This window comes from Aedes albopictus, chromosome 3, assembly GCF_035046485.1.
Source record: "Aedes albopictus strain Foshan chromosome 3, AalbF5, whole genome shotgun sequence".
Taxonomy (NCBI): Eukaryota; Metazoa; Arthropoda; class Insecta; order Diptera; family Culicidae; genus Aedes; species Aedes albopictus.
The window spans coordinates 323183351-323203600 of record NC_085138.1 but is presented as its reverse complement, the minus strand read 5'-3'; the positions used below and the strand labels follow the sequence as shown (position 1 = coordinate 323203600).

At 42.5% G+C, this 20250-nt stretch overlaps 1 protein-coding gene across 2 annotated transcripts in view; it reads left to right on the top strand.

Annotated features, from left to right (window-relative positions):
- LOC115257016 (5-hydroxytryptamine receptor-like) overlaps positions 1–20250 on the top strand; it is a 591282-nt gene that overhangs the window by 398385 nt on the left and 172647 nt on the right. For both annotated transcript variants that reach the window (XM_062842818.1, XM_062842817.1), the window contains exon 4: positions 10081–11055. In XM_062842818.1, coding sequence (XP_062698802.1) covers positions 10218–11055 — 838 coding nt within the window. In that variant the 5' untranslated portion in view covers positions 10081–10217. The remainder of the gene's footprint in view (positions 1–10080; positions 11056–20250) is intronic.

Here is a 20250-nt window from a genome sequence, read left to right as displayed (position 1 = left end):
GAGTCCAGTGGGTTGTTGTAGTTTGAGCGATGATACGGGACAGATAGTAAGCTGGAAAACCGCAAACTTCGGGAGGGAACGTAGAACGATATCTGTTGCAGGAGTGCAGGGCAGTCTATTGTTCCTTGAATAACATCGAAAATAAACAAGCGCTGCAGCTTGGTACGTCTAGTGGACAACGGTTCTAGGCCAATTAGTTTACACCGTTCAGAATAAGCGGGAAGATTGATTGGGTCGTTCCAGGGCAGCCGCCTTAATGCAAATCGCACAAACTTTTTTTGTACACGTTCGATTGAAAGTATGTGCGTTGTATAGTACGGGATCCAAATAGGAGCCGCGTACTCCAGGATGCTGCGCACTAATGAGCAATAGAGCGACTTCAGGGCGAATATATCAGTAAAGTCTGAGGCATGGCGATGTATGAACCCCAGAACTGAGAAAGCTTTGGCAGTACCCAAGTAACATTTCAAGTTTTGTTCGGCTCTACAAGAGATCTTCATGACCAATTTTATATAACTTGCAATAAAACTGAATCATACATCAAAACCTCTTGATAACCTCTTTAAGAGCATCTTCCGGCTAAGTGGACCACTCTCGGAGAGGTTATGCAAACCGCATTAAGAGCAGCAATAAACCCGTTTTAAAACCTAGTTGAAATATTTCCCATTCTCGATTGTTGTTGTTTTTTTTAACAAAAACTATGACAGCTCAAGATGCAGAGAAGCTTCTTCGATGGCACATAAAGTTCAGGAGGATACATCATTCGTAAGTAGAAAGCGATTATTTCAAAGTAGTATTTTAGTAGTTATTGTGCTGGTAGGCTTATGCGCATTCGAATTTATCGTGAATATTGGGGTTGCAGAATCATAAAATTAATGCGCTTCGAAAATAGTGAATATGATCATCTTGGAATGAAATAAATCAATTTGTGAATTTGGTAAAACTATCCCGAATTACAAGAATACTCAGCAGAGAGAGTTTATTTATGTGAGCATGTTATGAAAATGGTTACAAACTATCAATTTATTGCCAATTTAAGCAAAATTAACTATTTTTCATTCACGTAAGCTAATTCTTCAATAAAGACCGGTCCAGAAAGTATGGACGCATAAAGAAAATACTTGCATTTTCAAAAACTATTGATGACAAGTTCTTTTTAGAAGCTACATCCTGTTGGTCAACCTATTTTCGCAGCATTTGTAATGCAGTTTTTGCTATTCCAACAGTTTGTTTCAAAATACATGAGCTTTCAGCGCAACATCATCGAAAAAATGTGCACAAACGATGAACAGGGCTTGAAAGATCACTAAGGAAATGAGCAAAATATGGTGGGAGTAAGTGAGAAAACCGTGCAAGTAGCAATCAGAAAACACGGTGGGGATAACACGTTTAAGCATAGGCAAAAATTGGGTAAAAAATAAAGGTCCTGCTAACCACCGTTTGGAAAAACAAATGATGAAGATATTTTAGCACAAGAAAAAACCTTCTGAGTTACACAGAGCAGAACATGACCAAAAAAGTTACCATTTCGAATTCCGATGTACATCGTGGCAAAGAACGTTTGAATTTTCGATCCTATAGTAAGCAGAAACAGCCAAAAAGAAATCCGAAACAAGAACCATCGATCAGGCCCAGTCAACTGAAGACTAGGTGCGTCCATACTTTCTGGGGCAGTCTTTATGGCATGGTCATCGCCGAAAATAAAACGAAAGCAAGTTTACTTTTATGATGACCGCAATAAACCTAGCAGTGTCGTAGTTTCTGCTTTTCCACCAACAGATGTCGTTACTAATCGAACGGATCGCCATCTGTTGAGAGTTTTAACAGTTTTATTGCGGTAATAATGATTGCCAGAAGGTTTACATATCGGAAAGTTTTGTTTACTCTTAAAATCTGTCTTTATGGATATCTTCAAGTATACTATAAAACATTTTATTAATGGTTTTCATAATAGCAGTCATAAAACTGTGAGTTTTAGTTATTGCTGTAATAAAACATTAATAAAAATCAAACAAAACCAATCAGCGATGGAATTGTTACTTGGGTAGTTATCCCCACATGCTCATTAAATGTGAGCTTGGCGTCGATGGTTACTCCCAGGTCACAAATTGACGTAACACGTTGTAGTGGTTGCGCCTCTAGGGTATACTGGTGATGCATTGGATTCTTTGAACGGGAAAAGGAGAGAACTTTGCATTTCTGGCCGTTGACGAACATTCCATTGTCGTTACACCACATTAACAAGGAGTTAATATCCTCTTGTAGAGCGGTACAATCATTTGGAGTCTCTATAATGCGAAAGAATTTCAGGTCATCGACGAAAGACAGCTTGAACGATGAGAGGACCATGTTCAGGTCGTTTACAAAAATATTAAATAATAGAGGACCAAGAACGCTGCCTTGGGGCACTCCAGGCGTGACGCAGAATGTTCTAGAGCATGCTGAATTGACCGTAACGTATGAGGAGCGACCGGATAAGTACGAAGAAATCCACTTTGTTATCCAAACCGGAAAGCCAATATGTTTGAGCTTGTCGACTACTAGGCTGTGGGGTACGGTGTCGAATGCCTTGGCAAAATCAACGTATACTGCGTCGACTTGCCTTCTCCTTTCCACTTCCCGTGATAGCGTAGAAACATAGCACATCAAATTACTAGTTGTTGAGCGATGTCTCATGAAACCGTGTTGCGAGTCCGAAATAATAGGTGCTGCGATATTGTAGATGCTGTTATGCATCAGTTTCTCGAATACTTTACTCAAGCAACATAGTATGGAAACACCACGATAATTAGTCACACGGTTGATGTTGCCGGACTTATGAATTGGTACGATAGAGGCAGTTTTCCACGCTACTGGGAATGTACCTTCACGTAGGGAACTATTGAAGAGAATGGCTATAGGTGCTGCTAATTCTGCGGAACAGTTCTTCAGGAACAGAGGAGGAATACCGTCCGTGCCGGCTCCTTTCTTGGAGTCGAGTTCGTCGATGGCCAGCATTACTTCGTTTGGTGAAAATTGAATGGTAGGTAGGTTGATGTCATACGAAGGAATGTGAACGAAGCAGTTCTCACGGAGCACTGGTGACACCTTGCTGAACACACTTTCAAAAAACTGAGAGAAGAGATCTGCCGCTTCTGAATTGGAACTGGCTTGGGTACCGTTGTAAATCACATTGCAAGGAATACGAGCAGATGATTTTTGATTCCTTACGAAGTTCCAGAATCTTGACGGGTTCTGTTTTAAACTGGACTGGATCTCGGATATGTAGGATTCGTACGTGGACCACAGAACAGATTTGTACGTTGCCTCTGCCTCACGTAGAATGGCCTTTTCGTTTTCTGATTTCGTGAGAAAGAAACGACGTCGCGCTTTCCTAAGGGTGTTACGAAGGTTTCGCAGCTCGGACGTCCACCACGGTTTGCTAAATGTTGAGGAGAACGATCGTTTCTTACGAGGCACGTAAGTGTTGAAAACAGCAGAGAGTTTGTCGTAGAATGAGGAGAGTGCATCGTCGACGGTATCGAATCGCAAAAGGCTGTCCCAATCAATATCGGCAAGCGCTGCTTTTAACAGGGTGTAGTCACACGATTTGAAATCGAAGGCTGATTGGTCGGAGAAGTTCGCGTGGGAATCTAGCTTATCAACGCTTAGATCAATGAGTAGGACGAACGGTATATGATGACTGTCAATAGGCAATACTGGTGCAGGTGGAACAACAATGTCTACTTGCTCCGGAAGACTAACAAACGCGAGATTCAGCAGTGCTCCATTTGCGTTCACGAAACTGTTGATTTGTCGAAGGCCGGAAGCAAACACGGATTCAACGAGACATCTTTCGCGGTCGGATGTAATGTTTGTAGGAATATAGCCATTTATCTCGTCGTCGATTTGCCAACGTAGTTTGCTAAGATTGAAGTCACCTAGAGACAGGATGATGTCGTCCTCTGAAGCTTCACTGATGATGTGCTGCACTGCATGGGCGTGGGCAGCATAGAGATCGATATTAGAGCCGGGAGGAAGGTAGATTGATATTATGTAAAGCGAACGGGATTCCGACTTCACACATACTACGGTTTGCTCGAGGCTTTCGCAATTCACCAATGCAACAGCCTCACAACGTAAGCAATTTTTCACAGCAATCAATACGCCACCACCCCGAATATGTTGGCTGGTTAATGCACTTCGATCACAACGAAACACCGTGTACTCAGCCGATATTTCAGCACTGTTTATATCCTCTCTTAGCCATGTCTCCGTGAAGACTACCACGTCATAATCACTGCTGGCTAACGTCAAACGTAACTGAGTGATTTTGGTACGCAAACCTCTTACGTTCTGATAGTACACCGAAAAGTTGCTTTTTTGATTGCCGAGTTGACGCTTAGCCAAGGTAGTCTCCGAGATAACGCCGGACGACAACGAACATGACTCGACCGCTGCAGTCAAACTGGAAGCAACAGACGTTACCGGAAGAAGTGTGTTCTGATTCGGTATGTACTTGCCTGCGTGGATGGCTTGGAAGACCCCGTCTCCGGACTCATACACAGGACCGGGATGACTGCTGGCCGCTGGCAGGAATGGCTCGACTGTGACGAGAGGATCAGGGGCTTCCACGAGGCTTGCAGGCGTGCATCCGCAGTTTCTTGTGGAGTCCATAGTAGGCACGACTTCCACTGATGATGCGCCTTCGTATATCACGGCTCACGTTATTGTCAGCCGTTATCAAGGAACCGAGGTAGAATTCTTCTACCACATCGAAAGTATCCCCGTCTATCGTAACATTGCTGCCAAGGCTTGTCCTGTCTCGCTCAGTCCCACCTACCAGCATGTACTTTGTCTTAGCCGCTTTCACCACCAATCCGACCTTTGCTGCTTCACGTTTCAGGCGGGTGTACAGTTCTGCCACCGTTCCAAGTGTTCTGGCAATGATATCCATGTCATTCGCAAAACAGACAAATTGGCCGGATTTTGTGAAGATCGTACCCCGTCTGTTAAGCCCGGCTCGTCGCATAACACCTTCCAGGGCGATGTTGAATAGTAGGCAGGAAAGTCCATCACTTTGTCGTAGTCCCCGTCCAGATTCGAATGAACTGGATAGTTCATCAGAAATCCTTACGCTGTTCTGCACACCGTCCATCGTTGCTCTTATCAGTGTGGTAAGCTTCCCGGGAAAGCTGTTCTCGTCCATGATTTTCCATAGCTCTGTGCGGTCGATACTGTCGGTATTCACGGCATTTCTGGAGGATTTTCCGTACGGTGAAGATCTGGTCCGTTGTCGACCGGCCGTCGATGAAACCGGCTTGGTAACTTCCCACGAACTCATTTACTTTAGGTGAAAGACGACGGAAGATGATCTGGGATAGCACTTTGTAAGCGGCATTCAAAATGGTGATCGCTCGAAAGTTCTCACACATTAACTTGTCGCCTTTCTTGTGGATGGGACAGATAATCCCTTCCTTCCACTCCACCAGTAGCTGTTCGGTTTCCCAGATCTTGACTACTAACTGGTGCAGACAGGTGGCCAACTTTTCCGGGCCCATCTTGATGAGTTCTGCTGCAATACCGTCCTTTTTTTTCTGTTGAAGTGAGCCACTGCGACCAGTATTTAGATCTTTTGTGGCATTACCCGTATCCTTAGTATTTAGTGCATGTCGTAATACTCCATTGTCATTGAAAGACAATGAAGCATCGATTTCTGTACAGTTTCTGTTTTGTTATCTCAGAGGTGCAAGAAATAGATTGCGATAAAAGGTCCCGTTATCATAGAGATTTAAATCCCAGTGAAAGAGCGCCCCTAAGCAAACACAATCTATTTGAATTCTGAGAAAAACAAAACGGTGGTACTGATATTTATCCATGCATCGGAACTGTAGCCCCATCCATGTCTTGCTTCTAGTTTAGTCCCAAGACAACAAAGAAAAACCCGGGACTTTAGGCTAGTTGCAAAACTCTGTCAAAGTAGAGAATATTTTCTGCAATAAGAATGCACGTGAGTCCTTGAATTACCAGAACTTAACAGTCCTTGATAGGTTAATACGCAATTAGATACGTAAAGCATGTTTGTTTTCCTAACATCAACTGTAGTCTCGGGTAGGAAAAGTCCGGTTCTTTAACTATCAGCAAGGCAGAATAAATGCAATTTTAGAAACTGTCACCAGTAACAAGGACTTTGTACCATGAATCCTTATTACCAAAACACATTACCCCAACTTGACAAACCGGATGTCACTAGGGTTCGGTTTGGTAGATCTTGAACCGTAACGCAACACATAAAGGCGATCTACCTACGTTACGGGCTCCGTTAAAGATCGAGCATATTTTAAACCCCCTCAACCATTCATCCATCAGCACGGGTCGCCTGACACCTTGGATTGGGGTTCCCTGTTTAGTGGGCTTTTACCCCCGGAACAGGTGGTCCATAGTGTTATTCTTAGCCAATTGAGATAATCGCTACCGACACTACACAGCTATCTAGGCTGATCGGGAAACGAAGTTAATATTGATGATCAACTTCATTCGGACCCGAACAGCCGAAATACCGTCCTCACCAACCGCTTTGTTGTTTTTGGGCTGGTGGATGGCATCCTTAACTTCCCTCAGCGTGGGAGTTGGTTCGTTCCCGTCCTCTGCTGCACCAACATAGTCATTTCCTCCGCTGCCTTGGTCCTCCGTGCCTACATTCTCTTCGCCATTCAGGTGCTCGTCGAAGTGCTGCTTCCACCTTTCGATCACCTCACGTTTGTCCGTCAGGAAGCTCCCGTCCTTATCCCTGCAGATTTCGGCTTGCGGCACGTAGCCTTTGCGGGATGCGTTGAGCTTCTGGTAGAACTTACGTGTTTCTTGTGAATGGCACAGCAGTTCCATTTCCTCGCACACCGCTTCTTCCAGGCTGCGCTTTTTCTCCCGGAAGAGACGAGTCTGCTGCTTCCGCTTCTGTCTGTATCGCTCCACATTCTGTCGGGTTCCATGGTGCAGCATCACCGCCCGCGCTGCATCCTTCTCCTCCAAAACCGCTCTGCACTCCTCGTCGAACTAATCGTTTCGTCGACTCCGTTCTACGTACCCGATAGTGCTCTCGGCTGCGTTGTTGATGGCTGCTTTCATCGTACTCCAGCAGTCCTCTAGAGGGGCCACATCGAGCACACCCTCGTCCGGCAACGCTACCTCGAGACTCTGCGCGTATGCGGTGGCGACATCCGGTTGCTTCAGTCGCTTTAGATCGTACCGAGGTGGCCGCCGGTACTGTACGTTGTTAATGACGCAGAGTTTTGGGCGCAGTTTAACCATCACCAGGTAGTGATCAGAGTCGATATTAGCGCCACGATAGGTCCTGACGTCGATAATGTCGGAGAAGTGCCGTCCATCAATCAGAACGTGGTCGATTTGCGATTCCGTTTGTTGTGATCTCCAGGTGTAACGATGCGGGAGGCTGTGCTGGATGAAGGTGCTACGAATGGTCATGTTCTTGGAGGCGGCGAACTAGGTAAGAATCAGTCATTGCCATACATATTAAAAGCTAGACATGACCCCATGGATAGCATACGCATATGTAAAAGCTTTGCTGATGTGACTTCCCTATTAGGCAATTTTTTTATCTCATGTTTGTCTTCATAACCTTGTCAGGCATAGAAAATTGAAGTTAATAAACAATACATTACAAGGTTCGAATTCCCATAGAATGAGATCATTCATTTACAATACAACACCATAGAAGATAATATCACATTGGCTGATTACAGTACAAATGCGAAAAATCTCCCTTTTCCCCCTAATCGCAACCTGGGGACGCGCCCTGTTGAATTTCGAAAGCCTAGGGGAATATTACAAACCTTCAATGGCATTCCCACACACTAACCCACATTGTCAATTCAGGGGTCTGACTGGGCCTATTACCCTCCCTCGGTTTGTTATATTCTCACCAACTTGGAATTATATTTTCCCGGCACATAAATTACTTCGACAAATGTTCGATATACTATGTAGTAGCATGATCAGTATAACTATATCAGACAGAGATGCCATATACAGTGGCGTTTCGGTTTTATCACTAGTCGTTTTAAAAAATGTTAAAAAATGTGAACTACGTCTCATATATTTTGCAGCTGAACGATTTTGAATAAAAAATTTACAATTTTTTCTCGTTTCACAAAATTCACGGTTTCGTTTATGTAACGGTAATTTTTTTATCGTGATAAAACTGAAAAATCACTGTATAGTGTATACAGCTTTATCCGTATTATACAGATTTTTGAGCATCCGTACAGATATCGTTTAATATGAAATACAGATTTTTAAGCTGGAAGGGCTATTTTATTTTTGTAAGAGATACAGATTTTTCGCCCAAATTTCATATATCGACACCAACATTTCAAAAGGGCGTAACTGCTTTTGGAATCATCACCTTCTTTTAAAGCTGTGGATCATGTGTTATGATTCCCATGTTTTTCACAACAAGTACCAGATGGGAAAAACTCTCCTCTTTCCGACAACCACGGTGGTTTGAGTATAAGGGAGGCAGTACGACCTACAGCTTTGAAAGAAGGTATTACTTCCAAATGCAGTTACGCCCTTTTGAAATGTTGGTGCCGATATGGGATATGTACAGATTTTTGAAAGTTGTGATACAGATTTTTCAAAAAATCATCTGGCATCCCTGATATCAGATGACTTGAAGATCTGATTTTTACCGAACTGTTTACCATTGCTTACACTCAGCGAAAAAAACTAGCGAAAATCATCGAAATACCTTATGAAAATTTGCTATAACTAATTCTTATGGATGACATAAGAATACCTTATGAAAATTGATCGTGCTTGCTATGACAAATTTCATAAGATAGACTTATGAAAGGAACAAAAAAATCTTAACATGATGCAGACTGGATTCGATCCATGAACGTCGGGATCACCGAGCCCGTGTTTTATCCACACGGCTACCGACGCTTGAGAATACCATGTTGCTAAACATGAATAAAAGCCAAGCTGTGAGACGATTTTACGTCATAGAGTGGCCTTATGGAATTCATCCGAATCATTATGAATTATTTAAAGGCCGTTTCATAAGATGGGCCTTATGGAAATCTTAAGGTTATTTGGCTGAGTGTATACCTATATTCATCTTATTGACGCACATACCAGCGTTCATGGCATGATCACTGTCGGGTCCGAAGGAATGGGTAATAATCGAGAACTAGCACTGTGACCAAGGCAACTAATTTACACACACGATATTGTAGTTCAAATGGACTGTATTTTGAGGTAGTTAAACTCACAACACGAACGATTACTTAACTGAATTGGCGATAGTTTATTCTAACTACGGAACGGTACAAAGTCGGTTTGTTCTAACTGCGCGCGCGTATATTTCATCCTGTGTATCGCTTAAACTAGGACTATTATGGACGACTAATGACTACTATAGACTACTCACTAGATCATGATACTATGGCGGTTTTATAGGGATCATAGTTGCGTACATTTTTGGAAGAACAAATATTGCAGTACTTTTGGACAATAATGGACTGAATACAAAGGTTGTCTACATCTACAAACATAAATGTTTAGTATCAGCAACACTGCATCGGAACTGCATCGATTATGCCGACAATCGTTACAGAGATCGCTACCAACTATTACAGTGCAACTTTCCTATTGCGAACTTCTATTTACGCATAAACACAGCTATTCCAATCATTACTGCAAAGCACATCGGCTACATGCCCAAAATCAAAGCTTCCTGGAAGATATAATCAAAGCCCAGGGAACTTTAAACAATTTCACATATTGCTTATAAATCCTCGAGGTTCAGGAACCTGAACCTGCGAAACTTAAATACCAACTACACATTTTTAACATAGCTTATAAATAAGTGTGAAAGAATCAAACACTGAACTATTCCCACTTTGTATCGTACCGCCCCATAATGAAGTGGTGCAATTGGCATCATTAAAAAATTTTGAGTTTTTATTTCATTGGCAGAATTCGGACCCGATTGCGGTGCTTTTGTTTTTGTAACTTAACCAAATCACAAGAATCTCACTAATGTCCTCTCTCTCTCCGTGTTTGCTTTAATTCTTCCAGTATCAACCGCGTTGTAAAGTGTTGAACAAAATGAGGAACGGGGTGAGAAAAAACAGGTCCTCAAAGTAAGCAAGGCGGCGACCAAAAAAAAACAGCGACGCCGCGGAAGAAGAGAGTGCTGCACGAAGGAAGGCATTATGGCCACGGCAAGGGGCCGTGTCGCCGGAGAAGAGACTTCTTTTTCATGGCCTTCGTGGCCTTGGACGACGACACCAGTCCGGACGACAGTGACAGAAAAAGTGCACCGAATCGCGACCAGTACCTCTGCTTCTGCTGCTGCAAGCCACTCGACGACGACATCGAGTTTCGCGGTGACAACTGCGAGTGCTAGTGTGAGCTCGTGGAGTCCTTCCTCGGGCGAAGATGGTGGGGAAGAGCACCGGTGGGGGGTTAGTGAAAGTGGTGGGGATGTGCTGGAATATGGTGGTTTTGGGGGTGGTGGGGGTAGCTTTCTGGATGAATTCGTTAACGATCTGAATGGCAGCCTCAGCAGTAGCAATAGCAGCAATAGTAGTAGTGGTGACTTGCTCGCTGGTGCTTTGTCCAATTTCAGCGGGTCTCCACTTGGGTCCACGGCCCGAGGGCTGTTCACTAGCGGCGGTGGCAACTACTCGACCGAATTTAGCATCAATTTTAACGTTTCCGATGGCGAAAGTGGGACCAGCTCGCGGCTCTCGTTTGCCCACTTACCACCGGATCTGCTGGAGGAGCACGAGCTGATGGCCCTCTGGAACTGTACGAATTGCTTTTTGCTCAATTATAGTGGAAGTAGCAGCAGTAGTAGTAGCAGTGTGGGGCTGATCAACGGCACCGTCAGTACCAGATTTGGAAATGGGACGGACCGGGACCAGCTGCTCGATGGTGATAGCGGGTTCGGACTGGGAGGACTGGATGACCCCGAGAGTACTATCTTTCTGATACGGATGATAGCGACGGCGGTGGTGCTCGGGATCGTGATACTGGCGACGGTAATAGGTAAGTACACTAAAACGCAATATCATATTATCACATTGAAGTATCATTGCAAAATGTTTGAACTAGTTTAAATTACTATGAGTTCCACACAAAGTGTCCACATCGGAAATTTTGATTCAAAACGGAAAATAATATCTTCGATTTAAATCTCTCCCACAGTTATTAAGATAAGAATTTCCAAAGACAGAGAAGGGAAATGTCATGAAAATGCCATATTGATATTTAGTGGATTTAAGTTTGAATAAGTATATTCAGCAATAGGGGAAGGGGGGCATAACGCCCAGTCTAAGCATATGCCGTCATAAACCTCAAACTATTTTGATTTGAAAGGTGTATTTTGCCTTAGATAGTAGTTTACTATCTTTCGTAAGAGACTTATGATTTTGGCCCGCGTGATCCTAAAATTTCCCATTCAAATAATCAAATCAAGAATGTGTTACCTTTTAAGTGCCGGAAAATTGTAAAACGCTCGCTGGCATTTTCCATTTTGGCTTGTAATGAAATACCATGAGGCTCCATCGAACTCTTCCCAGCAGAAAATGAAGAAAAACGAGGCACATGGCTGTTTAACGGGTAGATTCCATAAAACCAGCACGCAATTGCTTAAATTATGTGCGCTACAAATTAGAGATTTTTTTTCCAAATGGAAGAAATCGTCGTTTTCCATGCATTTCTTTCGATTATATCGCCCGTTCTCAAGTTTAACAAGCTACATTTTAGACTTAGTTTTCTTGCATCAAACGAAAACCTCTATAATATAATGAAATCGCGTGAAGGCGTTTTGTCCCCGAAGGGCGTTATGTCCTCAGTTCCCTTACTTGATTCTTCTTGAACAGTGTTGTCGATGAACAGCCGAAATAATCATATCAAGAGTATTAGGAGTCATGTCGCGTTTGGAACATTAACCCATATCAACAGCAAATTCTATTCCAAGCAGCATCAATACTGCAATTTTATTCATCATTATTAGTGAAAAGGTTTTTTTTTTCATAATTTCATCATACTTACAAAGTAGTATCAGTTTACGGGGGAAAAACTTTCCTAACGCAGTGCACTCTCCTGGTAGTTCCTATTGGACTCACGGACTAAATTACACTGCTCAATCACCACACGTTGGGCTGCAAAACGGTGAGTCGAAAATGAGAGCGTCCAACATAGCTTTGGTCCTCACAAGTTACTACCTCAAGCGATGACAAAGACTGCTAGCAAAGAGTTGTGTGCTAAGCTGGTAGTGCAGCCTGGGTACTGTTGTCCTTCTGACTTCAGCTAAATTCAGAAGATACGTCTCGAGCGTCTGTTCACCAAGGAGGTGCGGCTCAAACAGCGTCTGTTCTGGCATCCAGCAGCTGAGTATGAAATGCTCCTCCACCGGATGGTATACCTAAGGTGGCAGCCCTACCACGGTGGATAGGGAACCTTAGGCCAACAACCTACTGTTTCCGATACCCAAAAAACGTTACAGAAACCGAAAATGAAAGATTAGGAACTGATTCAACGGCAACGACGTTTGGCGCGAAACAACGGACAAGAATTGGAATTTGGAATGTATAACCCTAGCCCAGCAGGGTAAGCTGGCACAACTAGTCAATGAGGCATGCCGTATGAAGCTTGAGATCCTAGAGCTGGGTGAAGTCCGTTGGCCGAACTTTGGAGAACTCAGATTGGCGTCGAGTCAAATTCTACAATACTCTGGCCAACGAGGTGAACACGCTCCTCGCCACCGTGGAGTTGGTTTCCTGCTCAGCGCTCACGTGGGAACCTATTAATGAAAGCATAACTGTAGCCAGATTCAGAACACGGGCTCGAAACCTTACCATGATCCAATGTTACGCGCCAACCGATGCTGCCGAATTGCAAGATAAAGAGAACTTTTAAATTCAACTGAATGCTGTCGTGGACAAGATTCCGAAAGGTGATATCAAGATCCTCATGGGCGACTTCAACGCGAAGGTTGGTTCCGACAACTCGTGCTTTGCTAGGATCCATCGACAGGAGGAGAAAATCGGGCGCCGGTTCAACACACGCCGACTGGAAGACGCTGCGGTGGAAAGGTCCTTTGTCGAGAAGCTAGAGAACCGTGCTGCGGATATTCCAGCAGGTGGAAGCGTAGAAGATCAATGGAGCGCCATCAAGAACGCCACCGGCGAGAATAATTTGAGTAAGCTACGCACCCGGAGAAAGCAGTGGATAACAGATGATACCTGGAGGAAGATAGAGGAGCGAAGGAACGCTAAAGCCGCGATAGAGCGAGCGAAAGCACGAGGAGCCAAAGCCATAGCCCGTCAGCGCTATTCGGCTCTCGAGAAGGAAGTGAAACGCTCATTTAGACGGGACAAATGAGCGTGGGTGGACTCTCTAGCCGACGAAGGCGAGAGATCCGCAAACACCGGCGACATCCGTCTCCTCGACGATGTTTCCCGTCGCCTAAGTGTGACTAAGATGAATGCCACGATGTCCGTGAGAGACACGTCTGGACAGTTACTGACCGACCCGGCTGATCAGTTGAAACGCTGATTCGAGCACTTTGAAATTATTTTCCCAGTGTCGGGGGAGCCCATTCCAAGGGTTCGACGCATTACCCGTGTCAACACCGAAGCTCCATCAGTGCAGGAGATAGAAACAGCCATCCGTAGCATGAAAACGAACAGCTGAGATGCTCAAAGCTGACCCCGTAGTAGCCGCACAACTACTGCATCAATTATTCTGCAACATATAGGAAACTGCGACATTTCCGGCCGACTGGATGTAATGCGTCCAAAAAAGGTGACCTGAACTGTATGCGTAATTGGCGGGGCATCATGTTACTGTGTATCGTTCTCAAAGTCCTCTGCAAAGTGATCCTTAATTGGATACAGGAGAATATTGACGAAACTCTCCGACGATGGCAGCAAGCAGGATTCCGTGCCGGGCGATCCTGTGTGGACCATATTGTCACGCTCGGTATCATCCTGGAGCAAATCAATAAATTCCAAGAGTCTCTCTACCTGGTGTTCATTAATTACGAAAAAGCTTTCGACCGTCTCAATCACGGAAACATGTGGGAAGCCCTCAGGCGCAAGGGTCTGCCTGAGAAAATCATCGGTCACATTAAAGCACAATACAGGTCATTTTCGTGCAGAGTACTGCACAACGGTGTATTGTCCGATCCCATCCGGGTCCGGGTCCATCCGGCAAGGATGTATACTATGACCGCTACTGTTCCTCATCGTAATCGACGAGATCCTGGTAGGTGCGATTGACCGTGAACCAAATCGTGGGTTGCTGTGGCAGCCCATTACCATGGAGCACCAAAATGACTTCGAACTGGCTGATGACGTTGCTCTTCTAGCTCAAAGGCGCTCTGATATGCAGAGCAAGCTCGATGATCTTGCCAATCACTCCTCAGCGGTAGGTCTTAGCATTAACGTCAACAAAACCAAATCGTTGGATGTAAACACGGTCAAGCCTTCCAGTTTTACGGTAGCTGGGCAATCAGTGAAGAATGGTAAATGCTTCCAATATCTTCCTTGCCGAATGGCGGCCGATGGCGGTACCAAGATCGACATAGGTGCACGGATCAAGAAGGCAAGGGCCGATTTTGCGAGTTTAAGAAATGTATGGAAAAACAGATTAGGATTGTGCGATATTTGCCAGAAAACCATTCGCCAGAATGCCATTGGCCAGAATGACATTTGCCAGAAAGAACCATTTCCCAGAAAACCATTTGTCAGAATGTATCATTTCCCAGAAAGCACCATTTCCCCGAAATTTCCCAAAATTCTCAATCCAGAAGTGTTCCGCAATCTAATGATAATTTAAAACATTCTTATTGAAAAATAAATCGATAACGATAACGATTGTAAAAATGTAAAATTTTATTTTTGTTCAAATTGATATGCGAAAGTTAAAGAAATTATTGGAACTGATGTAAGAGCAAACACGAAATGGTGTTAGAGTAACTTTTAAAAAAAGCCTATAGCCTATAGCTTAAAATTACAGAACTTTTAGTAAAACTAAAAAGGTTTTTGAACACATTTTCAAAACATTATATCTCAATATGTACTCTATGAAACTTTTTCATTTTTTTTTGTTTTTCAGCTTATACCTAACGCTTTCATATAAAGCTACGTTTGAGGTTTTATATTCACTACAAAAAATATGAAAAATGTGTTCATGTAGTTGACGATTTTTAAAAGTTTACCATATTTTATCGTTTTTTATTTATTGACAAAGCTGCATATGAAAGCCCTAGGTAGAAGCTGTAAAACAAAAAAAATGAAAATGTTTCATAAAGTACATATTGAGATATGTTTTAAAAATGTGTTCAAAAATCTTTTAAGTTTTACTGAAACTTTTATAACTTTCAGAAAACTTATTCGATCAAGCTCAAAATTTTACCAATGGAGCTTCAATATATGGTATATGATTGATCAAAATTTCAGCGTTTTTGATTGACGTAAAGAAGTTATAAACATTTGAATGAAAAATTATTTTGACCAAAAAATTACTGTACGGACAATTGTTTGATGCACTGTACTATTAGGCCGAATATTTATCGCTTGATCAAATGTTATAATAAGCTTGTTCTTGAGGAAAATAATTCTAATATTTCCAGCAGTTTTTTCCTTCTTTGGTTCCAGGTCATTTGGCCAAATGCCGTTTGGCCGAACGCCATTTGGCCGAATGCCGTTTGATGAACATGAGTGACCATGCCAATGTTCTCCACATCAGTATAGCTCGAAAGAACAGCCTATGATTTAAAGAAGGAAAAATCTTCGATAAAATAGATACAGTTTCAACGGCAACTAATTCCTTAATGACAAAACTAGAAAAAATAGCCTATGATTAAAATAAGGAAATATTTCTGATGATCATATTGACAGTTAGAATGTCAAAAACTACCTCTGAATTCTTTTGATCATGATTCGGCCAAACGGTATTCGACCAAATGGCCGGACACTCCTTTTTTTAATCACCTTCTGTTCTTTCTAGATGAACTTCTTAGTTTATTTGCGCCATTTCTAACCAATATATTCCCTTATCACGGTGATTGTAACATGAGAGCTTAACATATTTGGGCTTATGGTATTATGGCTAATGGCGCTCCGGCTACTGTCATAGAATCTTAATATCAATGCTGTTAGGGCATTCGGCTGAAGGTCGTTGGGTCAAAAAATTATTTTGCCGAATGGCCATATTTTTTTCGTTCTAGCCCTAGTCGTCCTTTATCGGAGCAAACCAAAAGATCGACCTAGCAGTGGACATATTGAAGTATTGTAAAAGATTGAAACTGACGACATTTTTAAGTAAATAGACTGAAATATATCCACTAAATTCTCTCAATAACATCTTTAGTTTCAATTAATTATTAGAAAATGAAGAAAATTTCTATTCTATATTAAATTCTGGGGATTGATACATTCTGGCTAATGGTACTTTCGGGCAAATAGTATTCTGGCAAATGGTTTTCTGGCGAACGGTTTTCTGGCAAATATCGCACAATCTCAGCCGAGAACACTCAACGGCTGCAGGTCTTCATCAATAGATGCCAACGTGGACATCCATCGTCGATGTCATCAAAAGCCCATAGCGACCGAAAGTCGGAAGCGAAAGTGGAGGTGGGTCGGCCACACTCTTCGCAGGGGCGGAAACGAAATCTGCGTTAGATGGGAACCCAGCAGGACATCGTAGCAGAGACAGACCCAGAGGCTCATGGCGGCGCAGGCTTAACAAGGAAATCAAGCAAATCGATGGAAATTTGACCTGGCCACGGTTTAAGGCGATGGCTGGCAATCGCCCAGGATGGAAATCTTTCAATTCGGTCCTCTGCACCAACGTGGGCGCTCAGGACTTTAAGAAAGTAAGGATATAGCTTATAGTTCAGCTCTATTCAAACCCTGCTTCAAGCACGTGTACAAGAGGGGAGTTTTTGGGTGTTAACCAAAAACCCTCCCCCCCCCCACCATTACCGACGCTTCACACACTAAGCGCCCCTCCGTCTTTCAGAGATGGAAACACTCTCATCGTGAATCAACTCGCGAGTGTAAAAGCAACAAACGGTTTACTCACGATGCCGAGAGTAAGCCGTGTGTGAGTTTATTCGCACCTGCTTGCTTCACGAGTATGAAGCAAAACAAAAACAAAAACACTCATGAATTTTTATTCGCGAAGAACAAGTGGAGATGCTGGAATTGCATTTTAGTGCGATTTTAATAGCAAAACAAGTAATTATCCATCAGATAGTAGTGTTTTGTGCTTTATTGTTCCTGAAAAGTTGATCTGTCGGCCGTGTAAATTCGTGTTTTCACAAAATTGAAAAATGTTCAGAGCTGCTTCGCGAATCAATCACGAGTGCGACCAGCTTCGTTAGCTCGCGAGTGAAGGAAGTGCGAATATAGGGGAACTGCGGCCATAACGCCCATAGGGGGCAAGTTGCGCCACCCTTGTTTTAGGCAAACCACGTTATTTTCAGAACTTTTTTCAATTGCAATCGCTAAAATAAGAATAAAAATGCTTCTTTACATTTGATTTTACATATTTTTACTAAAAAAAATGTACAAAAACTTCGAAAAAAGATTTTGGTCACTTTTGATGTAATTTTAGCCTGTCAAATGTTTGCACTTTTTTACATCATTTAAAAGATTTTTTTTCTCGCTATCCCCACAAACTGTTTTGCACACTCCCATTATTTGTGTACCAATCGGAAAAAGTATCGAATTTGACCCTTACAACTTTTTTACAAGGGTCCAAACTTCTGAGGCATGTGTGGGGTAAAATGCCCACCCCTAGTTATTTACATTAAAATAGCCATTTAGATCCAAATTATGGCACAAATTATGTAGAACACAAGTTGGAACCAAGCAACAGCACATTTTGACTATAAATAAGTTCACTAATCACACAGCCATGCGTCATTTTGAAGTTATTATTGATAAAACAGCTCACTATGACGTTTACATGGAATTGACCCATAATTACAGGTGATCCATAATTATGTAATGACTGTTTACCATTCACGAACAATAACAGTTGACAATAAACCAGGCGCGCAAGTATATGTACATAATTTGGCATCCTGGCGTTAGTTGTGGCTAGTGGCGCGTTTTACCCCGCATTAAAATTAAAATTCTGAAAATCAAACTTTTTTTTCAAATTTGAATTTTTGAGTAGTAAAACATAAAACTGGTTTATAGTGTCCTCCATTTGGAAGGAAACATGTTGGTGCTTCATGTTAGTGCCAAAAAAATGTGTAGAATAAAGTGTTTCGTGGTTAAAATTGGACTCTTCCTTAACGTGGGCGTCTTACCCCCAGTTCCCCTATTCTGGTTTCTGTTGTTCACGAGTAGGATAGCTTTGCGTTTGTGTCTACTCAGCTACATTCCTCACTGTTTTCCATCACTGCCGTCTTTTGCCGAAATTAAGAAAAAAACCCACCCTTGGCGCCACTTCTGTGCACGGACCTGCTGCCTAATTCCATGAAAGATAATTGAATTCACACTCTCTATGCAACAGATTTGAAACATATTTCGCCAATTTCAAAATTCGGCCAAAAATACAATTTAGCAAACCAGTTCCGTGCAATTCAACGCGCAAAATCGAATGAAGCAACCTTGAATTCCGTTCACGTGCACATACACAATTTGGAAAATTCCTCCCCATCCCTTCTTCATCGTCGCCACTGAGCGCTACGATTCCCCAATGGAAACAACAATTTCGCATCTAGAAATCTTTTCGATTTGATTACAAGGAACTCTTTCCTTGAAGTTGTTGTGCTTTTCTTTTGTTGTGTTTTGAATGTGGCGAAAGAAAAGCGCGTAGTCTTGTCGATGAGGGTTTGGGAGGGAGAAGATTACATGACTGGTTCTTCCAGATCTGGAATGGAAGAAAGTTTTATCCTTCAAAATGGTTTGAGTAAAATAAGGAAATTGTTTGTTAGGTATGCAAAACGTTTTGTGCAGCACCTCGGAATTGGCAGAGCTCAATTGGTGCGTGCAGATGAGGGTGTTTGAATGAAACTCAACCTAAACTAGGTATGATAGCATGGATTTAAAAAAAAAATCGTTTTTGCTCCACACGGTTTATTCGATTCGAAACCAAATGTTGTACCTTCTCTCAAAGTTTGAGCTAATTTGGTGGAAATTTGAGACTGCAGAAGCCCTACATAGTATGTATGGGAATTATTATGGGAAAAGTGTCCATATCCATATCCAAGTGTCCTTGAGAGTTCGTTGACCCATGGCACTCCTAAGCTACTCTATCAGCTATAACTTTTCCGAAGATATGACTTCTAATGTTTACAGGATTTCAAAAATATGTATTTACGCGACAATTGCAATACACCCGATTCTTTTTTTTTTTTTGCACGGGTCGGTTTTTTGCTATAACTCAGTCAATTTTAAACCGATTCTCATGAAATTTTGTACACATGTAGGCACGATCAGTGATATCAGCGAACAAAAAAACAGGTTAATTGATTAAGAACTGACTGAGTTGGATCAGAAAAACCTCTTGCTTTTTTTCTGTTTTTTTTTTTTTTTTGTTCACGAGATTTTTAATCCTAGGCTAGTTTATCTCGGGACCCACGTTATATTTCCCTTCCAAAGGAAAAACTCACATTTAATGAGTATGTCGGGAGTGGGATTCGATCCCAGGTCCTCGGCGTGATAGTCACGTGCTTCAACCATCACACCAGGTTCGCTCCACAAAACCCTTTGCATAAAAGAATCGGGTGTACATACCTTCTATCATAGGTTCAATTTAAACCATAAATTATCTTATCTACAAACATCACAAGTATTCTTACATGATATCGGAATACGATCACTAGGTTCATAAGGTTTCATTGTAATGCACAAGTTTACAGTCGTTTGATTTCGTCGAGTTCAAGTCAGATGCTTCACCTTAAGAGAATTCTTCCTTTACGCTACCGGCAACTAGAAGCAAGCGCCTTTCGTTGGATTTTTTCAATGCTTTCATGATTTTGCTCGGCGTCGCAACCAAGCAGTTAAGCCATTCACATTTTCACATTGATTGTGCCCGCCCGCTTCCATTAGACCTAAATGGGGCCCAAGTCGAAACATAAAAAAAAAAAAAAGCACTGCTGCCGTTAGCAACATGCCTTGCCTAGAGAACGACACAATTGGAGACAGACATTCCTATTGCGTTGCTGTTGTGCTTTGATTTTTCGTTCCTTCCACCGAATCTAGAACACGACGC